This window comes from Zosterops lateralis (assembly GCF_965231275.1).
Source record: "Zosterops lateralis genome assembly, contig: HAP1_HAP1_SCAFFOLD_113, whole genome shotgun sequence".
In the NCBI taxonomy this organism is placed as follows: Eukaryota; Metazoa; Chordata; class Aves; order Passeriformes; family Zosteropidae; genus Zosterops; species Zosterops lateralis.
Window position 1 is genome coordinate 54192 of NW_028154566.1, and position 22936 is coordinate 77127.

General features: G+C 53.0%; 1 protein-coding gene and 1 pseudogene across 2 annotated transcripts; both read left to right on the top strand.

Moving 5' to 3' along the window:
* Positions 1-2624: 2624 nt before the first annotated feature.
* On the top strand, positions 2625-5886 carry LOC310923575 (uncharacterized protein). The gene is made up of 2 exons (XM_083885526.1): positions 2625-2866; positions 3529-5886. Exons 1-2 carry the CDS (start codon positions 2777-2779, stop codon positions 4744-4746), a joined length of 1308 nt encoding a protein of 435 aa, XP_083741652.1. The 5' UTR covers positions 2625-2776; the 3' UTR covers positions 4747-5886.
* A 6435-nt stretch (positions 5887-12321) lies between these two features.
* Positions 12322-15320, top strand: LOC310923577 (class I histocompatibility antigen, F10 alpha chain-like; annotated as a pseudogene). The gene is made up of 5 exons (XR_014592761.1): positions 12322-12388; positions 13559-13821; positions 14166-14441; positions 14659-14931; positions 15010-15320. The product of XR_014592761.1 is annotated as a class I histocompatibility antigen, F10 alpha chain-like (transcript).
* Positions 15321-22936: the final 7616 nt, after the last annotated feature.

Consider the following 22936-nt stretch of genomic DNA (forward strand, 5'->3'; position numbering starts at 1 on the left):
TTGTTAAAATCTGAATAGAAATTAGAATGGAATTAATCTAATTAGGGTTAGAATGGAAATTACGTGATGTTATGTTAAAATTAGAATTGAATGAAAAATTTGATTGTTAATATCAGAATGGAAATTAGAATGGAATTAATCTGAATAGTGTTAGAATGGAAATTAATTATGTTGTTAAAATTAGAATGGATATTAGAATTGAATGGAAAATTTAATTGTTAAAATCTGAACGGGAATTAGAATGGAATAATTCTAATTAATGCTAGAATGGAAATTACATTGTTAAAATTAGAATTGAATGGGAAAATGTGATTTTTAGAATCAGAATGGAAATTAGAATGGAATCAATCTAATTAGCATTAGAATGGAAATTAATTATGTTGTTAAAATCAGAATGGAAATTAGAATTGAATGGAAAAATGAGATTGTTAAAATCAGAATGGAAACTAGAATGAAATTAATTTAATTAGCATTAGGATGGAAATTACGTGATGTTAAAATCTGAATGGAAATTAGAATGGAATTAATGTAATTAGCGTTAGGATGGAAATTATTATGTTAAAATGTAACTCAGGGAATGGGGAAGATAATCAGGAAAATAATTTGGATTATCTGGATGGAGATAACGGTGACAGACACCAGAAAACCCCCAGAGGAAGAATTTATTTATCCTTCCCTTATCAGAGACTGTTATCAGACAGCAAAGGGAAAAATAAAATCCATTGATGGGGAATGGAGGCAAATCAAAGGGTTGTGACACAACGAGGTTCGGCTTTCCTGGGGAAATTTGAGCGGTTGAATGAAAAGACAATCAGGAGATAGAGAAATAAATCAAAATATTGATTAAATGGCTGGGTGGGCTTGGCTTCCACACGAGACCATGCCTTAAAAAGCACCGTATTTATATATATATTTATATATATATTTATATATATATTTATATTTATATTTATATTTATATTTATATTTATATTTATATTTATATTCGTGTTTGTGTTTGTGTTTATTTACTGCGAGTGGCTCCGTTCCATCTCATAGCAGAGGTCCAGTGAATTCCACTCCCGAGGTGATGAGGATGGTGATGAGGATGGATGATGATAATGATGATGGAGGGATGATGATGGATTGATGTTGGAAAGGGACAGATCATGGAGGGATGGATGATGATGATGCTGCTGCTGCTGCTGCTGATGGATGGAGGGATGAATGGATGATGTGATGATGATGATGATGGATGGATGGATGGATGGATGGATGGATGATGACGATGATGATGGTGAATCACTGACGGAAAGGAATGGATCTTGGAGGGATGGATGATGTGATAATGATTATGATTATGGATCAGTGATCGATGATGATGGATCAATGTTGGAAAGGAATGGATCATGGAGGGATGGATGATGATGATGACGATGATGGATAAGTGATGAGGGATTGATGGTGGAAAGGGATGGATCATGGAGGATGATGTGATGGATGGATGATGACGATGATGATGATGATGATGGATCAGTGATGATGGATCAATGTTAGAAAGGGATGGATCATGGAGGGATGATGATGATGATGATGATGATGGATGGATGGATGATGACGATGATAATGGATAAGCGATGACGGATTGATGACGGAAAGGGATGGATGATGATGATGATGATAATGATGGAGGGATGATGATGATGATGATGATGATGATGATGATGGCGGATCACTGATGATGGATCAATGATGGAAAGGGATGGATCATGGAGGGATGATAATGATGATGGATGATGATTACAATAACAATGATGATGTATCAACGATGACAGACTGATGGCGGAAAGCGATGGATGATGATGATGATGATGATGATGGATCAGAGATGATGGATTGAAAGTGGAAAGCGACGGATCATGGAGGGATGGATGATGGGATGGATGATGATGCTGATGATGGAACAATGGTGGGAATTGATGGATCATGGATGGAAGGATAATGATGATGATGATGATGACAATGATGATGTATCAACGATGATGGATTGATGACGGAATGGGATGGATGATGATGATGATGACAATGATGATGGATTAGTGATAATGATGATGGTGATGCTGGTCAAAGGTCCTGGTGTTTGAAGGAGGGGCTGGTCCCGGTGCTCGGGGGGTCCCCGGTGGGTGCCCGAGGGCGGCGTGTGACACACAGAGAGACCCCGGGGACACCGGGGACCCTCACACAGGGCGGGGCCAGTCCCGGTGGCACTTGAGGGGCTCCTGGTGACACTTGAGGAGCTGGTGACACTCCAGTGTCCATAGGTCTCCCCAGTGACGTCACTGCCCTGATGACGTCACAATCCACCCAAAATTCCCTTAAAATTCCACCAAATTCCAGCCAAAATCCCCAAAATCCTCTCTAAATTCCTTCAAAAATTCCACCAAAATCCCCTCACGATTCCCTCAAATCCACCTGAGATTCCTCCTAAAATCACCCCAAATTCCCTCAAAATTCCCTCAAAAAACCGGGAGGGGACACACGGGGAGGGGACACCGGAGGGGACACAGGAGGGGACACCGGAAGCCCCGCCCCGTCCCGGGCGGTGACGCCCCTCTGGCCCCGCCCACTGTGGGCGTGTCCTTCCCCTCAGGGCGGGAAACCCCCTCAGGGCGGCGCCGCCATCTTTGCGGCTCCGGGACTCGGCGCCGTTCGTTTCCTTTTTCTCTTTCTCTCTCCGCGAATCCCGCTCCGGGCTCCTTCTCCTGCCGCCCGTGTCCCCTCCGAGCTCCCACCGACCATGTTCGCCCTCCCGGAGCGGCCCGGGGACTTCCCCGGCGGGGCCCGAGGAGAGGAGGCCCGAGAAGAAAAACTGCGGCGCATGACGGGGGTAGGGGCCAGGGGGATCCTGGGGGGGTTTGGGGCGTCCTGGGGGTGGTTTGGGGGCTCTTGGGGGGGTTTGGGCATCCTGGGGGTGGTTTGGAGGGTCCTGGGGGGGTTTGGGGGGTCCTGCGGGTGGTCCAGGAGGGGTCCCCGGTGGGGTTTGGGGGGTCCTACAGCGGTTTGGGGGGGTCCTGCAAGGGTTGGGGGATGCCAGGTGGGGTTTGGAGTATCCTTGGGGAGGTTTGGGGGGGTCCCAAGTGGATTTGGTGGGTCCTGGGTGGGGCTCGAGTGTCCCAGGTGGGTTTGGGGGGTCCCAGGTGGGATTTGGGGGGTCCTTGGTGGCGTTCGTGGGATCCTGGGAGGAGTTTGGGCGATCCCAGGTTGGGTTTGGAGGGTCCCGGTTGGGATTTGGAGGGTCCTGCAGGGCTTTGGGAGCTCCTCAGAGGGTTTGGGTGGTCCCAGGTGGGGTTTGGGGGTCCCAGGTGAGGTTTGGGGGCTCCTGCAGGGGTTTGGTGACAAGGGACACAGCGTGGGGGGGCGGCAGACGGGACGAGGAGGTGACAAAGGGACCCAGGGGACAGCTGAGCCCTCCAGGGAGGGGACAGAGGGGACCCCGGGGAGGACACAGGGGCCACGAGGTCCCCGTCACCTCCCCTGTCCCCTCCCCAGGTGCTGGAGGCGCTGGTGGCCGTGGTGGCCACGCTGGGCGAGCTGGCGGCCACCGTGACCTGCGGGGACACCGTGTGCCCGGAGTCCCTGCGGGATGAGCTCTGGAAATTCACCTGGACCCTGCTGGACACCCTGAGGCACCACCACGGTGTCACCTCCCTGCACCGGTGCGGTGTCACCTCCCTGTGCCACGGTGTCACCTCACAGGGCCACCACAGTGTCCCCTCCCTGGGCCACCGCAGTGTCACCTCTCTCCACCAGCACGGTGCCACCCCCGTGGGCCAGGCTGTGGCCGCCCTCAAGGACACCCCGGGTGTCACCTGGGCCGAGGTGACAGCCACGGTGACACCGTGGCTGGAGTCACTGGGGGGGCTCTGCAGGGGCTGGCTCCGGGTGTGCTCTGGGGCCGGGGAGCTCTGCAAAACCTTCCTGGACACGGGGCAGGACATGGGGGAGTTCAGCCATGGGGACAGCGATGGGGACAGTGACTGGGGCACCAGCGAGGACACCGATGGGGACATTGACTGGGGCTTTGGTGAGGACACCAATGGGGACATCAATGAGGACACCAACGAGAACACTGCTGAGGACACCAACAGTGACATCAACGAGGACACCAACAATGACATCAATGGGGACACCAACATGGACGTTGCTGAGGCCACCACCGAGGACATTGATGAGGACAGTGACGATGACACCAACAAGGACACTAACGAGGACATCAAGGAGGACACCAAGGAAGACACTGATGAGGCCACCGGCCTGGCCGGGAACCTGCAGGACAAGACCTTCCCCAGCTGGGAGGGGACAGCTGGGGACAGCCTGGTGTCCCTGCCCTCGGCCACGGCCACCGGGTGGGGACAGGGTGGGGAGGAGGCCCAGGAGCTGCTGCGGCGCTCGAGGGACCTTTGTGAGGCAGCCCAGGTGTTCCCCTGGGAGCTGGACGAGGGGCTCGGGGACATCGGGGACACCTGGGAGGGGACACAGGAGGAGTTGGACAATGACATCGAGTTCCTGGTGGCCGCAGTGGAGGAGTTTGAGCAGCTGTGGGAGGGCAGTGCCCGCCTGGCCACACGTCACCTGCTGGGGACACTCGGGGACATCGAGAGGCTCCTCTCTGGTGGCTCTGGTGGCCCCACAGTGGCCGACTGGTCCCAAAGAGCCAAGGAGGACATCCCGAGGCTGCTGGGGGGGACAGTGACGTCACCGCCGTAACATCATTGTGGGGGGACAGTGACGTCATTGTGGGGGGGCGGTGATGTCACTGGGGACATTACCGGTGTTGCTTGTCACCTCCCCAGGTGGGATTTGAGATGAATTTGGGGAATTTTCTGGGAATTTTGATTGAGGCTGTCCCAAACCCTGATGGGAATTCCTGGGGTGACGTTGCTGGGGACACTTGGGGACATTCAGGGACACTTGGAGACACACAGGGACACTTGGGAGACACACAGGGACACTCTGAGGTCACTCAGGGGCACTTGGGGGACACTTTGGGGACACTTGTGGACACAGGGGCAGGAGGTGGATGAGCCCCGGTGCCTGCAGGAGGGGCAGCAGACCCGGGTTAGAAATGACAATAGAAATGACAATAGAAATTCTATCAATGACAACACCAATGACAATATAATTTACAATGCACTATTGGCTTTTGCATTCCCGTATCAGTTTTTGCACGTTGTTATTGATCACAGCACTTTGGATGGGGCACAACTTATAATTCCTTTTTTGGCTCAGTTTTTGATTCCATTTTTGGTACAATTTATAATTCCTTTTTTTGATACAATTTGTAATTCCATTTTTGCTGCAATTTATAATTCCTTTTTTGGTGCAGTTTATAAATACTTTTGTTACAATTTATAATTCCTTTTTGGGTACAATTTATAATTCCTTTTTTGGTACACTTTATAATTGCTTTTGGTGCAATTTATAATTGTTTTTGTTACAATTTAAAATTCCTTGTGTGTGCACCGTGTAGGTGACAGGAATGGCAGAATAAAAAATCAATATTTTGTGAGATTATATGATTAAAATCATTAATTTAATGATATTTTAATATACTTTTATTTATTATTATGTTATTTTGATATTTTAATATAAATTATTTATAATAATGTTATTTATAGTAATTTATATTATTATATAATTTTATAATAAAATCAATATTATATCCCAGGCCTTAAAGAAATATTAAAATGCAAATTGCCCAATGCCAAAATGCTTTTATATTATAAATGATTGCAACTAATTTTTATATTATGTTTATTAAAACTAACTTTTATATTGTAACTTACAACTTTTATATTTTAACTTTTGCAGCTGAGTTTTATATTGGAACTATAAAAGAATTTATATTAAACTGCTACAACGAACTTTTATATTGGAATTAACTTTTATAGTGGAACTGTTACAAATTTTATATTAAACTATTACAAGTCACTTTTGTATTGTAATTATTGGGTACTTTAGGGGGAATTTTGGTGGAATTTTAAGGAAATTTTGGGTGGATTTTAAGGGGATTTTGGTGGAATTTTAAGGGAATTTTTGAGGGAATTTGGGGTTGAATTTTAGGGGGATTTTGAGGAGATTTTGGTGGAATTATAAGGGGATTTTGAGGGAATTTGAGGAGGATTTTCGGGGGAATTTCAGGTGGATTTTAAGGGGATTTTGAGGGAATTTGGGGAGCATTTTAGGGGGAATTTTGGGTGGATTTTAAGGGAACCGTGAGGTGAGTTTGGTGGAATTTTAAGGGAATTTTTGAGGGAATTTGAGGAGGATTTTAGGGGGAAATTGGGGTGGATTGTAAGAGGATTTTAAGGGCATTTAAGGTGCAATTTTGGGAGGATTTAGGGTGGATTTTAAGGGGCTTTTGGTGAAATTTTAAGGGGATTTGGGAAAGATTTTAAGGGGGAATTTCGTGTAGATTTTAAGGGAATTTTGACGGGATTTTGGTGGAATTTTTGAAGAATTTTAAGGGAATTTTCAGAGGATTTGGGTTGGATTTTAGAGAGGATTATGGTGGAATTTTAAGGAGATTTTGAGGGGATTTTTGAGGAATTTAAAGGGAATTTTGGGGGGAATCCTGTGGGGGATCTGTGGGGATTTGAGTGGAATTTCTTGGACTGAACGATGTGAGAATTTCAGAGAATTTCGAGGGCATTTCTGGTGGAATTTTGGGTGGATTCCGGTGGAATTTTTGGAGGATTTGGGGGGAATTTTAGAGAAATGCGGGGGAGATTTTGAAGGGAAATTTCGGGGCCGAGGGAAGGGCGGAACTGCCCATAACAAAAATGGCGGCGAAGCCTCATCTCGTGAGATCTCGCGAGATCCTGCGGAATGAGGTGGGGGAACCAGCCCGGCCGTACCAGAGAGGCCCCCTGAGGCTGCTGAGGGGTTTTTAAGGTGACTTTGTGCCTTTGGAGGTGGTTTTGGAAGGTCTTGGGAAGATCTGGGCGCTCCAGACTGGATTTGAAACCTGTTTGCCCCGCCAGAGTGAGAGGGGACCGCGAGAAGAGGGCGAAAGTGCCCGTAACTAAAATGGCGGCGGGGCTTCATGTGTGATCTCGCGAGATTTGCCGCTGGTTGTGCTGGTTGTTTCGGGCCAAGACCTGAGGGGTCTCCAGGCTGGATTTGGGGCTTTAAGGATCAATTTTGGGGCTTTTAGGCTGAATTTGGAGTTTCCAAGCTGGATTTGAAGGCTCCGTGCTCCGCCAGCCTGGAGAGCGCTCCGTGGAACGGGCGGAAGTGCCCGAGACCAAAATGGCGGCGCGGCTTCTTGTGTGATCTCGCGAGATTTGCCGCTGGCTGTGTTTGTTCTTGCAGACGAGCCCCTGAGGGGTCTCCAGGCTGGATTTGGGGCTTTATGGCTCAATTTCGGGGGTTTTAGGCTGACGTTTTTGCCTTTATGTTGAATTTGGGGTTTCTGGGCTGGATTTGAAGGCTCCGTGCCCCCCCAGCCCGAGACGAGCTCCGCGGAGCGGGCGGAAGTGCCCGAGGCCAAAATGGCGGGGCGGCTTCACTTGTGATCTGGCGAGATTTGCCGCTGGTCGTGCTGGATGTTTCGGGCGAGACCCTGAGGGGTCTCCAGGCTGGATTTGGGGCTTTAAGGCTCAATTTTGGAGCTTCCGGGCTGAATTTGGGGGTTCCGAGCTGGATTTGAGGGCTCTTTTCCCCGCCAGCCTGAGGAGAGCGCCCTCGGTGGGGCGGAAATGCCCGAGACCAAAATGGCGGAGGTGGTTCAGGGCCAGAGCGGGAGGTGTCCCGGCTTCCCTCAGAACGCCCCGGGGCCCTGCAGGGTTTGAGCTGAGTCTGGGGGGATTTGGGCGGAATTTGGGAGTTCGGGGCCGTGTTTGGAGCCCCCTGGCCCGGCCCGTCCGGGGGAGCCCGTGGAGGGTCGGGCGTAAGTGCCCTCACTTAAAATGGCGGCGCCGCTTCGCGCCAGAAATTGGCACCTTGCGCTGCGTGAAGGCTCCTGGAGGACGCTCCACGCTGGATTCGGGCTCTTTATCATAATTCCTGTGGATTTCAGCTCAATCCCGGCGTTGTCAGGCGCATTTCCCCCATTCCCGGGCCGGATTTAGGCGAGAAAAGCGAAGTCGCTGAGGAGACAGACTACAAAGATGGCGGCGCCCATTTCACTCTCGCGAGAGCCGGGCGCGGGATTTTATCGGGCGACCAATCAGCGGCCGGGGCTGGCGGGACTCCGGGCGGAAGCGGCGCATGCGCGGCCTCGGGCGGTCACCGGCTGCAGCCCCTTGACCCCAATGGAGACCCCTGTACCCCCATGGACACCCCCTTGACTCCAATGGAGACTCCCTTATCCCCAGTGGACACCCCTTTATCCCACATGGACACCCCCTTGACCCCAATGGACACCCCTTAACCCCAATGGACACTCCCTTGACCCCAATGGAGACCCCCTTGACCCCAATGGACACCCCCTTGACCCCAATGGAGACCCCCTAATCCCCAATGGAGACCCCCTGTACCCCAATGGAGACCCCCTAATCCCCAATGGAGACCCCCTTTACCCCAATGGACGCCCCCTTATCCCCCCCTGCACCCCCTTATGTTGGAGTCCAGGGCATCCCTCTGGGTGCCCTGGGAAGTCACAGACCTCGGTAGAGAAGCCTGAGACTCAAAAAAAGAGGGTCTGGGGTCTGTGCAGGGGGGGTTGCCTGGCACAGAGCCCAAGAAGACACAGTCTTTGATTTTGGTCCATGAGAAAAACATCCAACAAAGAGAAGAACTGCAAGTACAAAGGTGTGACAGAGAGTGGTGTAGTTATCACTGTGCAGAAGATTTTGTAGTTTTGAGATTTTTAAAATGTAGATGCAAAAAGACAAAGTAGAGATTTTAGGGCGGTGCCCTGAGTTCTTATTCTCCCTTAGCATCCATCTTCTGCAGTGACGTGAGCACAAAATAGTTTGATAGAATTGAGTCAAAGTAGAAATGACCCTGTTAATATAAGTGATAAGCATTAACACAAAATTGTAAATAATAAGTATGTAGTTATCTATATAAGAGGTAGCGACCTCCCATCACAGAGGAGTCACATCGTGCCCAAACTGCTGTGAACATCTTGGCTAAACACAAAGAATTGTAAAATAAGAACTAATAAACAACGCGAGAAACCAAGAAAACCAAGACCTGGAGACTCCTCATCATTCTCACGCCAAACACCAAGCACTGAGCTCAGCACAAAACACAAAAAACACAATCAGCAAACTCTAAATCCTTCAAAAATCAAAAAAGGAAATTCACTCCCTTCGTGCCCACACAAACCACCAGCCAGCCTTAAAATCGTGGGAGGAACTGATAAATCATGGAAACAACTGATAAATCATGGAAACAACTGATAAATCAATAAAGGAACTGATAAATCAGGGAAACAACTGATAAATCATGGGAGGAACTGATAAATCAGGGAAGGAACTGATAAATCACAGAACTTGTCAAACCAGGCTTTTGCATCCTGAATAATCAATGGACCCCATGAATACAATACAATCATAAATCAAACAGTCCTGGAAAAAACAGGATTTAGCTGTCACGAACACTAAAGGTTAAAAAGTCAAAGAGAGGAAGACCCATCTTATTTCATCATTTTGGGACCCCACCCTATAAAAAAGACCACCGACCCATTTCAAAGAACAAACTACGCATGCTTGTTGGCTTTTTGGGCTAAATACCATACGAAGTGGAGAATGGGATGTACCAGGATTATGAATATGCATTTGTAGTTCGTGTATTCAATACTCCTGTACATAAAAGGCCCTGTGATGATCTGTAAATTGAGGTGTGTAATAAACAGACACTTTCTAACTTTAAACTGTTAGACAGTCTTTGTCCGTCATAGTTGGATATTGGTATTAGATCAATATCCATATTTTTTTAATAAATCAACCCGAGCCGGGCCCGGGGCTCTGGGGTTTGTCATCACCCTCTGAAAAACATGGTTCACCTTCTGTTAAAATTTTAAAAGTTTAATAATAATAAAAATCAGACAAAAAGAGGAATAAAAAGCAAAATTTTTCAGAGGTTCAGGTGCCTGACATTCCACCAAAGGGCACACCTGGATAACAAAGGATCATCCCTGAAAAGCAACAGTTTATTTCATATTCATAAATCCCATCCGTGATTCAAACATTCCTTTTGACTTTGGGTGTTTCTGCTTCATTTCAGCTCCCCCCCCCATCATTCCATCCTGCAAATCAATCCTCCTGTGGCTCCACCAAGCCTCAAACTCCCCAAGAACGGAGGCAATAAATTCTTCCTTTGGGGTTTGGGTGTCTGTTGCTGTTATCTCTGTCCAGATGGGAAAATGTGAAGAGTTTCTTGATTATCTTTTCCATTCCTTGAGCATCTTACATCACATAGTTCCTATTTTAATATTGTGCTAAAAAGCTTAAAAAACTATATTTAACTATATTTAACACCCTACTAAAAGAGACTGTATTAACACAGCACAAGTTTCTAACATAACTCATAGAGTTATTCACTTTAACATTTACCAAAAGCCAATCCTATAATGTGTATTGATCACAACCCGAAGGAAAGGGAGAGGAGAGGCACCCCCTTATCCGGGACTGGGACCCCCCTGAACCCCCATTTTCAGGCACCAGGACCCCCTTGAACCCCATTTTTGGGCACCAGGACCCCCCTGAACCCCAAATTTCTGAAAGGAAACCCCCCTGAACCCCCATTCCTGGGCATGGGGACCCCTGTACTCCATTCTCCACAGCCAGGAACCCCTTGAACCCCATTTTTGGGCATCGGGACCCCCTGAACCCCCATTTTCAGGCACTATGACCCCCCCTGAACCCCGAATTCCGGGAGGGAAGATCCCCCTGAACCCCCATTCCCGGGCACGGGGACTCCCGTGTACTCCCTTCTCCAGCACCGGGACCCCCCTGCACCCCCTTATCCGGGACTGGGACCCCCCCGCACCCCCGTCAGTGCTCTGGGACCCCCCTGCAGCCCCTCCGCGGCCATCCCGCATTTCCCAGAGCCCAGACCCGCCTTTTCCTCGGCTTTTGGACCCCCAGATCCCCCAAATTTCTGCCGCCCCCCAGTTCTCCATTCCCGCCGCTTCCTGGAAGGGGGTTCCAGGGGGTCCCAGGGGGTCCCAGCGGAGATCCAGTGGGATCCAGATGAATTCCCTGGAATTCCCCTTTTCTCCCGTCTCGCTTTTGCCTTCCCCAAACTGCGCCTCCGGGATCCGCCCGCCTCTCCCAGCCCCAGACCCCCCTTTCCCTGACCCAGGGACCCCCTGGACCCCCATTCCTGCCTTTCCGAGCTCCCAGACCCCACTGCCCTCAACACCGGGGACCCCCGGACCCCCCTTTCCTGGGCACAGGGACCCCCTGGATCCCCCATCCCGCCTCTCCCAGTCCCTTCCTTGAACCTTGGACCCTTCCCGGCTCTCCCGGTTCTGCTTCCTGACCCTTGGACGCCCCCAGACCCCCCAGTCTTTGCATCCCCCAGTGCTCCACCCCCTGCGCGTCCTGTGGGGGGTCCTGGGAGGTCCCGGGGGGATTCAGGGGAATTCCCAGGGTTTCCTCTGTCCCCTCCCCGCGCTCCCCCCGGTCACTTTCGCGTCTCCCAAGCTGCGGCACCGGGACCCGCCCGGGGATCAGTGACTGCCCCCGGCCCCGGGACCCCCCTGACCCGCCATTCCCGGGCACGGGGACCCCACCGCGCTTCCATTTCTGGGCGAACCCCCTTCCTGGGCACAGAGACCCCCTTGAACGTTCATTTCGGGGCGCCGGGACCCCCCTGAACCTCCATTTTCAGGTGCCGGGACCCCTGGAACCCCAGAATCCGGGAAGGGACGCCCCTGAACCCCATTTCCCGGGCACCGGGACCCGCTGCATCCCGTTATCCGGCACCGGGATCCCCTTCAGCCCTTCCAGGGCCTCCCGCCCTTCCCAGACCCCAGACCCGCCTTTTTCTTTCACCTTTGCACCCCAAGATCTCTCAAATTTCCGTGTCCCCCCCAGTTCTCCACTCCCGGCGCTTTTAAGGGGGTCCCAGGGGGTCCCAGGTGTTTCTCAGAGGGCTCCAGGGGGGTCCAGCGGGGATCCAGAGGGATCCAGATGAATTCTCTGGGATTCCCCGTCCCCTCCCTCGGTCTCTTCCGCTTCCGCGTCCCAACCCGCGAGATCGGGATCTGCCCGGCGACCGGTGACGTCACTCAAACTCCGGGTCGCAATTGGCGAGTGTGAAATAGCGGCGCCAATGGCGGGGCGGGAGGCGGCTCTGGGGGCGGGGCCGCAGCGGAGCAGCGCGATGGCTCCAGCGCTGGGTCTGGGGGCGCTCTTGGGGCTCCTGGGGGACCCTGGGGGCGCCACGAGAGGTGAGTGGGAACCCCAAAACCGGGACCGCCCTTAACTGCAACTCCTGGGCACCGAGACCACCGTGAACATCCATTCCCGGGCACAGGAACACCCCTTGACCCCCAGTTTGGGTCCTGTGACCCCCCCTCCATCCCCTTCCCCAGCACCGGGACCCCCCTGGACCCCCTTATCGGGCACCGGGACCCCCCGGACCCCCATTCCTGGGAACCAGCACCCCTGAAACGCCGTTTTCTGGCACCGGAACCCCCTTGAACCCCGAATTTCGGGAAGGAAACTCCCCTCGAAGCCCCATTTTTGGGCACTGGGACACTCTTAAATCTCCATTTCCGGCCACCGGGACCCCCCCGCACCCCCGTCAGTGCCCTGGGACCCCCCTGCACCCCCTTTTCGGGCATCCCGCTTTTCCCAGACCCCAGACCCGCTCTTTTCCTTGACCTTTGCACCCCCCAGATCCCCCAACTTTCCGTGTTCCCCCGTTTTCCGCTCCCGCCGCTTCCCAAACGGGGTCCCGGAGGGTCCCGGCCGTCCCAGGGGTCTCGGGGGGGTCTCAGGGGGATCCAATGGGATCCAGATGAACTCCCTGGAATTCCCCCTTTGCCCCGTCCCCTCCCCCAGCGCGTTCCCTCGGTCTCTTTCTCTTTCCCGTTGCCCAGGCTGCGCCTCCGGGATCCGCCCGCCTCTCCCAGCCCCAGACCCCCCTTTCCCTGACCCAGGGACCCCCTGGACCCCCATTCCTGCCTTTCCCAGCTCCCAGACCCCACTTCCCTCAACACCGGGGACGCCCGGACCCCCCTTTCCTGGGCACAGGGACCCCCTGGATCCCCATCCCGCCTCTCCCAGTCCCTTCCTTGAACCTTGGACCCTTCCCGGCTCTCCCGGTTCCCCTTCCTGACCCTTGGACGCCCCCAGACCCCCAATCTCTGCATCCCCCCAGTTCTGCACCCTGTGCATGGGGGTCCCAGGGGGCCTGGGAGGGTCCCCGGGGCTCATGGAGGGTCCCTGGGGGGATTCTGGGCACTGGGACCCCCCTGAATTTCCATCTCTGAGCACATGGAATCCCCTGCACCTCCTTAACCTGTACCAATCTCCCCCTTCATCCCCTCTCCCAGTTTCCCCTTTCATTGATCCCTGACCCCTCAATGACCCCCCAAATCTCTGTGTCCCCCCAGTTCTCCACTCCCTGCGTTACCTCAGTGTGGCAGTGTCAGAGCCCAGCCCGGGGATCCCCAGTACATGGAAATGGGGTTTGTGGATGGGATCCCCATCACACGCTACGACAGCGAGCGGGGCCGGATGGAGCCACTGACACAGTGGATGAAGGATGGAGCTGAGCCGGGATATTGGGATAGGAACACCCAGATCAATGTGGGGAACCAGCATGTGTGTGCTGTGGACCTGGAGACAGCGTGGGACCGGTACAACCAGAGCAGGGGTGAGTGGGGTGATCTGTGGGGCTGGGATGGGATCTGTAGGTCTTGGATGTGGATTCACAGGGCTCCAAGGGGCTGAGATGGGGATCCATTAGGATGATATGGGATTTCCTGTGATCCATGGGCTTTGGACATGGATCCATGGGGCTGAGATGGGATCTGTGGGGCCAGGTTGGGATCCCTGGGGTTCCATCCCATGTGATTGGGGTGTGCATCCATGGGGTCCAAGGGGCTGGGATGAGGCTCTGTGGGTCTCCATCAGACTCTGGGGCTCCATAGGGCTGGAATGGGGCTCAGTGGGGCTGGGACACAATTCCATGGGTCTCAGTGGGTACAATCCCCCCAGGTCTCCACACCATACAGCGGCTTAAGGGCTGTGACCTCCTGTCTGACGGGAGCGTCCGTGGATCCTACCGGATTGCCTATGACGGGCGGGATTTCATCTCCTTTGATCTGAGATCCGGGAGATTCATGGTGGCCAACGGCGCTGCTGAGATCACCAGGAGGCGCTGGGAACAGGATGGGACCGTGGCTGAGATACAGATGAATTACCTGAAGCACGAGTGCCCTGAATGGCTCTGGAAATACGTCAGATACGGGCAGAAGGAGCTGGAGCGCAAAGGTGGGTGGGAATTTGGGATTTGGGAATGGAGGATTGGAGAACACAGTAATTTCTGTTGGAATTCCATGGGTAGATGTCACTCCCATCCCGTTCCCATGGAATTCCATGGGTAGATGTCACTCCCATCCCATTCCAGTGGGAATTCCATGGGCAGATCTCACCGTTATCCCATTCCCATAGAATTCCATGGATGCATCTCACCGTTACCCCATTCCAGAGCCCCCTGATGTCCATGTGTCCGGAAAAGAGGAACACGGGACACTGATCTTGTCCTGCCACGCCTACGGATTCTACCCCAGGACCATCGCAGTGAACTGGCTGAAGGGGGATGAAATGTGGGATCAGGAGACGGAGTGGGGTGGGATCGTTCCCAACAGCGACGGCACCTTCCACACCTGGGCCAGGATCGAGGCGCTGCCGGAGGAGCGGGAGCAGTACCGGTGCCGGGTGGAGCATCCCGGAATGCTGGAGCCCGGGATCTTCACTTGGGGTGAGGCTGGCAATGTGGGAATTGGGAATTCCCAAACGGGGGTTCCCCTTCCCCTCCTCACCATCCCGCATTTCCCAGAGGCGATATCTGGCGGGAATCTCACCGTGGTGGTCGCTGTGTCTGTCATCGCTGCCATCCTCATCCTCACTGTCCTCATTGGATTCATTGTCTGGAAGCTCCAATCCGGTAACACACGGGATGGGGGTCGGGAAGGGGCACGGATCCACCCGGCACCGTTCCAGGAATCCTGTGCCACTGACGCTGATCCCACCGTTTTTCCACAGGGAGGAGGGACAGGGATGGATACAACATGGCAGCCGGTGAGTCCCAGTGGTGGATCCAGCTCTGGATCCCCTCTGTGCAGATCCCAGGATGGATCCTGGGGTTAATCCTGGTGTGTGATCTGTGCTGGAATCTCATGGATCTTCTTTTTCTGCAGGAAAAGGTGTGGGGGCCAACGACTTGACTGCAGGTGTGGAGTGGGATCAGGGTGGGATTCCAGAGGGGGATCGGGGCAGGATGGATGGACTGGGATCAGGGAGGGATTGTGGATCAGAGCAGAGATCCAGAGCAGGATCAGATGGAATTGTAGAGTGGGATCAGGGCTGGATTCTGGAGCAGGATCTGGTGGGATGGATGGAGCAGGATTGGTGAAAGATTGATGGAGCAGGATCAGGGCTGGATTCCAGACAAGAATCAGGTGGGATGGAATGGAGCAGGACTGGGGCAGGAGGGACGGGGTGGAATCAGGTGGGATTCTGGATCAGGGCAGGATTCCATTGTGGGATTAGTTGGGATAGATTGAGTGGGATCAGGTTGGGATTCCAGAGAGGGATTGGGACAGGATGGATGGGGTGCAATCAGTTGGGATGGATGGAGCAGGATTGAGGGAGGATTGGGGCGGGTTCAGGTAGGATTTCGGAGCAGCTCCCACTCTCCATGGGCTCCATCCAGGTCCATCCTGTGGGATGGGGACAGGGACAGGATGACACTGTGACCCTCTCTCATCCCAGCAGGAATCACTGCCTGAGCAATCCATGGAGCTGGATCCAGCCCCTTCCTCTTCCCAGGAAAGCCGAGAGCTGCCGGCAGAGCTCATCCTGCTGCTCCCACCCACCCCACAGCTCTTGCTAATGAGTCAGTTTCCTGTTTTCCAATATTTTAAAGCCCAGATATTCCCAATGCAAGAGCCCTCTTGCAAATATTATGAAGCCATTCTGGGAGGCTTCAGGCCAACCCTCAGGCTTGATACATCTTCAGGGGGCTCGTTAAATGCTGGCCAAGTGGTAGACTGTATCAGAAACTTTATGTTCTTTGTGTTATGAAACTTGATGTTCTTCATGAAACTTTCTGTTAGAAGGCTTCCTGCACACTGCTGCTGATAAGATGCCGCCCCTTCTGCTGGGTCCATGGGGACTTTACTGGCTCGAGCTGTGACAACCTCTGCCTCCATGAGGCTGATTTAGCCGTGCAATAAAGGACTTTGCTTTTACAACTGCCCATCGCCATTGTCTTCAGTGAGGACACCCCAAAAACCCGACACACGATGGCCCCGGTGGCCGAGCGGTGCCAAAGAGCCATCGAGGACATCCCGAGGCTGCTGCGGGCACAGCGACGTCCCGTCATCGGGGTGGTGACGCCATCGGGGACATGGCTGGTGTCATTTGTCCCCTCCCCATGTGGTGTCTGAAACAAATTTGGGGAATTTTGACTGAAACTATCCCAAATACTGATGAGAATTCTTAGAGTGACATCAATGGTGACACTTGGGGGCACTCAAAGATGCTTAGGGAAACTTGGGGACACTCAGAGACGTGGGGGCAGGGGGTGAATGAGTGCCTTGCAGGAGAGGAAGCCAACCCGGGTTATAAATTACAATAGAAATGACAACATAAATGACAAAATACTGGCTTTTGCATTTATATATAGACTTTTGCATATTGTTATTGATCACAATGATTTTGATACAGTACAATTTATAATTCCTTTCAGCTGCTTTTTGATGAAACATAACCTATCAGTTTATGTGTGCACTGTATAGTCTACAGAAATGGCATTGCAATAAATGATTTTATGTCCCAGGCCTTAGCGAAATATTAAAACAGAGACTGCACAATGCTAAATTGCTTTTATAGTATAACTATTAGAACTAACTTTTATATTAAAACTAACTCAGAGAATGGTGTTGTCTCAGTTTGAAAGACAAGTGTTTGCCAGGGAAAGCCAGAGCCTCCCTTGGAATTGAGAAGTCAAACCCTCTTCCTCCAAATTATAATTTAATTCAAATTTAATTCACAATTTATAATTTTGAAATAAAGGGGCTCTCAGGCAGTGGTAAGTGGATAGGAATAACAGTTCTTTACTGGTGTCTATCACCAGACAAACAAACAACACCAAGCACAGCATTAACAATAAACAGAAGCAGAGCCCAGGAACAGCTTCCCTGAGCGCGGCACTTTCCCCTTTGGTGCAGTTCCGGGCACGGCCAGCAGGGGCGCTGGTGGCTCCCGGTGGGCGGGGCAGGTGCGATGATCCCCCCGCGGCTGCAGGGGGCGCTGTGGGGCGGGCTCGGGGAGCGCGCGGGAATGGCGGCTTTGTCCGAGCCGGGAAGGGATGGAAGGGATGGATCAGAAACTGCGGAGCTGTGGCTGAAGGGATGGAAGGGATGGATCAGAAACTGCGGAGCTGTGGCTGAAGGGATGGAAGGGATGGATCAGGAACTGCGGAGCTGTGGCTGAAGGGATGGAAGGGATGGATCAGGAACTGCGGAGCTGTGGCTGAAGATGGAAGGGATGGATCAGGAACTGCGGAGCTGTGGCTGAAGATGCAGAAGGTCTCAGCAGGCAGGGGGTGCGAGCCCACAGTGTACAGAAAAGCCTCAAAGCAGCGCTGAAGAAGCAGCAATGGAGGGGCAGGGCTGGCCCAGCTCCAGCAGGACAGGAGGAGGTGAGCTCAGAATTCCTGGGCACACGAGCAGATGGTGGTAGATTTCCCAGCAGCAGCCTGGCCATCCTCTCTCCGAAAGCCGAGAGCAAGAGATGATGTAGCTGCCCCTAGCCCCCATTCTTCTTCTGCCTCAAAACTTGAAGAATCTTCCCCCTCGAGAGAAACTGCCAGACACAAAAAAAAGCATAGCCAGGCACTACAACTGCTCTCCTTTGGCCCCTCTGTTCTGTACCCAGAAATTAGTTCAAGTACCCGTAAGTACCCAGTAATTAGTCTTCTAGCAACTCATGGGAAAGAATTCTGTAAGTAAAAAAGAAAGAAATCTAACCCCCAACATACATCCTTCCCTAATACGGGCCCCACTCCAATGTCAGAGCCAGGTGTCTCCCCCCTGCCAGTAACTCATCTCTCAGGACTGGAAGGTGCCCCAAAAGCTCCTCAGTAACCCCATCGCCCCAAGCTCTTCATGCCAACATGTGGCTGTCTCATTGCAGAGCCCATCCCAGCCATCCCACCTCTCCCAAACACAGCCCCGTTCTTGGCGGGGCAGAGCCGCTGCCGGGGCCATCGGTGTGTGCAGGGAATCCTTTATCCCCCTCGTGCAGCTCCAAGCTCCCGAGGGCAAAGCCCTGGGTTCTAAGGCTGTCCTCCTCCTCCCCAAATTTGTTTAATACCCAAGTGTGACAAGCCCGTGCCCTGTGGCAGCAGCCGGTGCCGGGACAGCCGCGGGAGCTGCGCTAATGCCCCGCGGTGCCCGGGGGGACTGAGGGGATGGGAGTTCATAAGGACCCTCCGCGGCCCTTGCTGTGCACGAGAAGGGTTTTTAGTGCCTGGGATAGATTTCCCGGGGTTTCTGGGTTCTGGGGCCTGAGGAGGCAGCAGCGGGACCCACGGCCGGGGTTGAAAAGTTCGTGGCGACCCCAGCCCAGTGCCCGAGGGCTGAGTGGAGCTGGTTGGGAACACCCCGCTCGTCTCCGCCGCTCAAAGCCGCTTCCCCAGCTCCGGCTGCCGCCTCCGCCCGGCCCCGGCGCGGTCCCGCGGGGTCACCGCTCGTCACGGAGCTGGAGGGGTTCGATGGGGCCGCGCCCCGCCCGTCCCTCGCTGTGGCTCCTTCAGTGACACCGGGCGGCCGAGACCCTGTGGTGGTGTGACTGTCATAATGAGTTTTATTGTAAGACAGTTGTTCTTTGTACCTCGGTTCAGTGCAGTTCTAGTTTTAGTTCCCCTTTTGTTACAAGTTGTAAGCTTCTCCCCCAGCCTTCCCCAGATACAGCCCCTCATTGGTTTGCCTTTCCCTCCTTGGGTACCTGTCCATCACATGTCAGGAAACCCTCCTGCCCTGTCAGTCACTCCAGGACCTGTCCCCCAGGTCCAGAAGCTTCAATGGGAGATCTCTGGGGACTGGCTGGGTTGCAAGCTTTCCCCTCCTACCTCCTGTTCATTGATTGATGCCAATGCATGTTATGTCAGCAGACACTCCCCAGTTATACCCCATTGGTTGTATGTCTACCCACCCTGAGTTCCACCCACTGTATAAAACCCTCTCCCCCTTAAGATTCAGGGTCTCTCTGAGGCACTGGTCTTCGGGTGAGGGCTCCCTCCCTCCTGCCCAATAAACCTAAGTTCTAGTTAAGCCTTTGAGGGTCCCGTCTTTCTTCCTCTACCATCGCAACATGGCAGGGCTGGTGGGCAGCCAAGATCCCACTGACTATAGACCCTGTGGGGGCGTGTCGGGGCTGGCCAAGCGTTGGAGGACACGCACCGCCGCAGATTTGTGCCCAACGTGGGGCTGCCACACTGCCTGTCACCGAAGCAGCGTGGGGGCTGACACGGTCGGCCCGCCAATCAATGGACCCCATGCTCCAGGCTTTTTGAGAGACTGTTGCTCCAGCGCGTTCCGGAGCCTTCGGCACTTCACATGCTGCCAGTAGAAGCAGCCCTCTAGTAGGGTGTGCTCCTGGCAGAAGAGGAGAGCAGCTTTCCACCACCAGGGAAGTTCTCCTCGGTGGAGGAGCCCCCCACACGCCGCCTTTCAACCCATGTCGCCAGAGCTTAGGTGAGTGTCACCCTGCTGTGGGCACGTTTGGGAGACTCAGTCTCATGGCACTGCACCTCTTTAGGGGGCTTTGCACCACACTTTAGGGAGCCATCAGGCAGTTCCAGCCTGAACGGCTCAAGTTGCACGGCCCCTGCGGGCGGGTGCTTGTTTTGCCTCTCCCTGGGAAGATTGCGCTCCAATGGGGATTTGTGTTCGTTTTGTTGGTGTTTTTCCCTTTTCATTTATGCATTGGTAGCTTGTTCTGTCAGGTTTTTATTTTCTGTGTGGCATCCCGGTTCCAACATTGCTGGCCTGGCCGGTTTTAAGTTGATCGGCGTTTTGTTTTGGTTTGCCTTTCATGTGTGCGGTTACGTGGTGTGTGATTGGACAGGATCCAGGAGTTCCCCTCCCATTTCTGTATGATTTGTTGTTGTATGTGTCTGTTATACCCTGAGCCACTCCCTACCTGTGCCCTATTGGTCCCATGTTCTGCCCTGCCCGTTTAAGCTGCTGCACTCAGGTGTTCAGGGTCTCTTCTGAGGCACGGCCCTGTGTGAAGGACCCCTTCAATAAAGCCCAGTTGCTTCATCCTCAGGAGAGTCCCATCTCTTCATTCACTCGTGCCATAGTTGTGATTCTGCTCCTGCTGAAAGAGCCCCCTGTGTTGTCATGGTGCCAGGGCTGGCCGAGGCGAGCGACACAGGCAGGGACCGTGACAGAGTGGTGTCTGTGAGCTCTTGGCCCGAGTAACCTGGGGTGGTTGCCGTGCCATTCCCGAACCAGGCCACCACACCTTGGAGGAGGCAACAAGTGGTGCCGGAACCCAGGAAGTTTGACTGGACAGGTGAACGGCAGCTGGAATGGCTGGACCAGCCCGGCGGGGAGGACACTCCCGGACCAGCGAGGAGGATGGAAGCCCTTGTGAAGGTCGTATTGCAGTTACATAAGCAATGGGGTATTGATTGTAAGCCTAAAGATTTTATTTCTGCCGTTACTAGGCTTTTGCAAACTGGTGTTACTGACTGACCAGTGGATATACTCCAACCAAAAGTGTGGGAAAAATGCACCAAGGCTTTAGCTGAGGATACGATATCCTTGGGTAGTGCAAAGTACCTTAAAAATCATGGGGGAGAGCTGTGCAGGCTTTGCAAAAAGCTCTACAAGAGCAAGAAACATGGAAAGCTGGTCAAAAATGTTGGTTTGCCACACCCAGGTTGGAAGTTGGGGCGACTACAAAAACCACGATTGGTGGTGATGCTATTGAGTCTAGTGACTCACAAGAGCAGGAGCGCCCCTCATCGCCCTCTTGTTCACTCGGTCCCGTCCCTGAATGTTCCCCTATCTGTGACCTGCCCATAGAACAACAAATATCATTGCGGGATGGGCCCATTGATGAGCTTAAACAAGCTATAGGTAAATTAGAGCCCAAAGGAACTTGGGACAGACCCCCACCTTATGCCCCACAAAATGGCGCCGAGCGGCAAAACGAAGGGCGGGGCACAGACATCACCAGCAGTCGCAACGGGGGGCCCTCGGAAACTGCGAGTGCACGCGAGTGGAAAGGGGAAGGAAATTGGGAGAAGGGGAACAGCAGAATCAACCTCAGAGGGGTAGGGGATGTGAGTAAAGGACAGAGGCCCAATCAGGGCACTTGCTGCAAGACATGCCCTTTTAAGGCAAGAGTCTCTATGAGCAGAAGGTGGGGCGAGCCCAGGGGGAGAGAACAGCCCCCCCATAGGAGGGGCAAGATGGGGCTGAGTCTGACAAAAAGGTATCAGAGCCTGGAACCATCCAGTCAGTCGACTTCCGCCTCTGACTCAGATACAAGCTGGAGTGGTTGGCTAGACTGCTGGTCTACCACAGATTCAGACTCAGAAAGTGAGGGAGCAAGCGCAGGTAAAATTAAAAACCCATTTTCCCCTGTTTTAGTTAATAAGGGAAAAATAAGACAAGTCCCTCTTACGAACTGGAAGAAGATACAAATTGCCTGTGCTGATTGAGCTCCTCCGACCACTCTGGCATTCCCGATCCAAGTGGTGGACGAAGGGCAAAGGACCTACTTCCCTGAAAACCCCAAAGATGTACAGGTAATTGTCAAAGCAATTGCAGACAAAGGCATTAACTCTGCCATGGTCTCTACTCCCATAGATAGTGTCTTTGGAAATGATGATATGCTCCCGTTTGACATAAAACAAACATGCAGATTGCTTTTTATGGAGTGGGAATGATTGTTTTTAAACAAGAGTGGGAAGATAACTGCGCAAAGCAGCTGGCCCAGGTAGCCGGAGCAGATCACCCATTGCAAGGCTCTAGCTTACAACTAGAGCAGTAATTGTTGATGGGCACAGACGCGACAATGATCACCCCCCAAGCACAGGCTCAGAATTTACGGGGAGGCGAGGTTGCAGCAACCACCTGCGCAGCCAGAGAGGCCATCTGCATGGCTTGTAGAGTGATAGCCAAGCTGGCGCCATGGTCCACAATAAAACAAAGTGAGAGTGAGAGTTTTACCCAATTTGTAGACAAACTCCAGGCAGCGGTCGACTCCTTGGCCTTACCCATGGAGGCAAAAGGCCCGGTTGTAGCAGAGTGCCAACGCCAGGAATGTAATTTGGCTATTAAAGAAATTTCCTGATCGTTACCAGCCGGATCGAGGATGGCAGCCATGATTAAGCATGTCGCGAAAGAAGAACATTTAGCCCCAATCCAGGCAGCCGTTTGCACCGTGATAGCCAATGTGATGGCATGCTTTAAATGCAGCCAGATGGGCCACCCCACGCTAAACTCTCCCCAGCCGGACGGCCCGCCACCATCGCTCATCCCATGCGAAAACCGGTCCATAGGGCCACGTTGGGCATGTGGGAAAAAGGGACACCTTGCCAGGGAATGCAGAACCAAGACCCAGGGAAACGGGAGTGGGAGGGGGCAGTCAGGCTGCACACAGCCCCCTCCCACCTGGGATGTGAGGCAGCTCAATTACACCAACCCCAGACGGGGCGGGGAGCTCCCGAACCCATTACC

Bases quoted from the DNA above. Each gene is read 5' to 3' on its own strand.
- LOC310923575 (XM_083885526.1), top strand. From the start codon at position 2,777: ATGTTCGCCCTCCCGGAGCGGCCCGGGGACTTCCCCGGCGGGGCCCGA. The intron at 2,867-3,528 runs GTAGGGGCCAGG...TCCCCTCCCCAG, and splicing joins AACTGCGGCGCATGACGGGG to GTGCTGGAGGCGCTGGTGGC.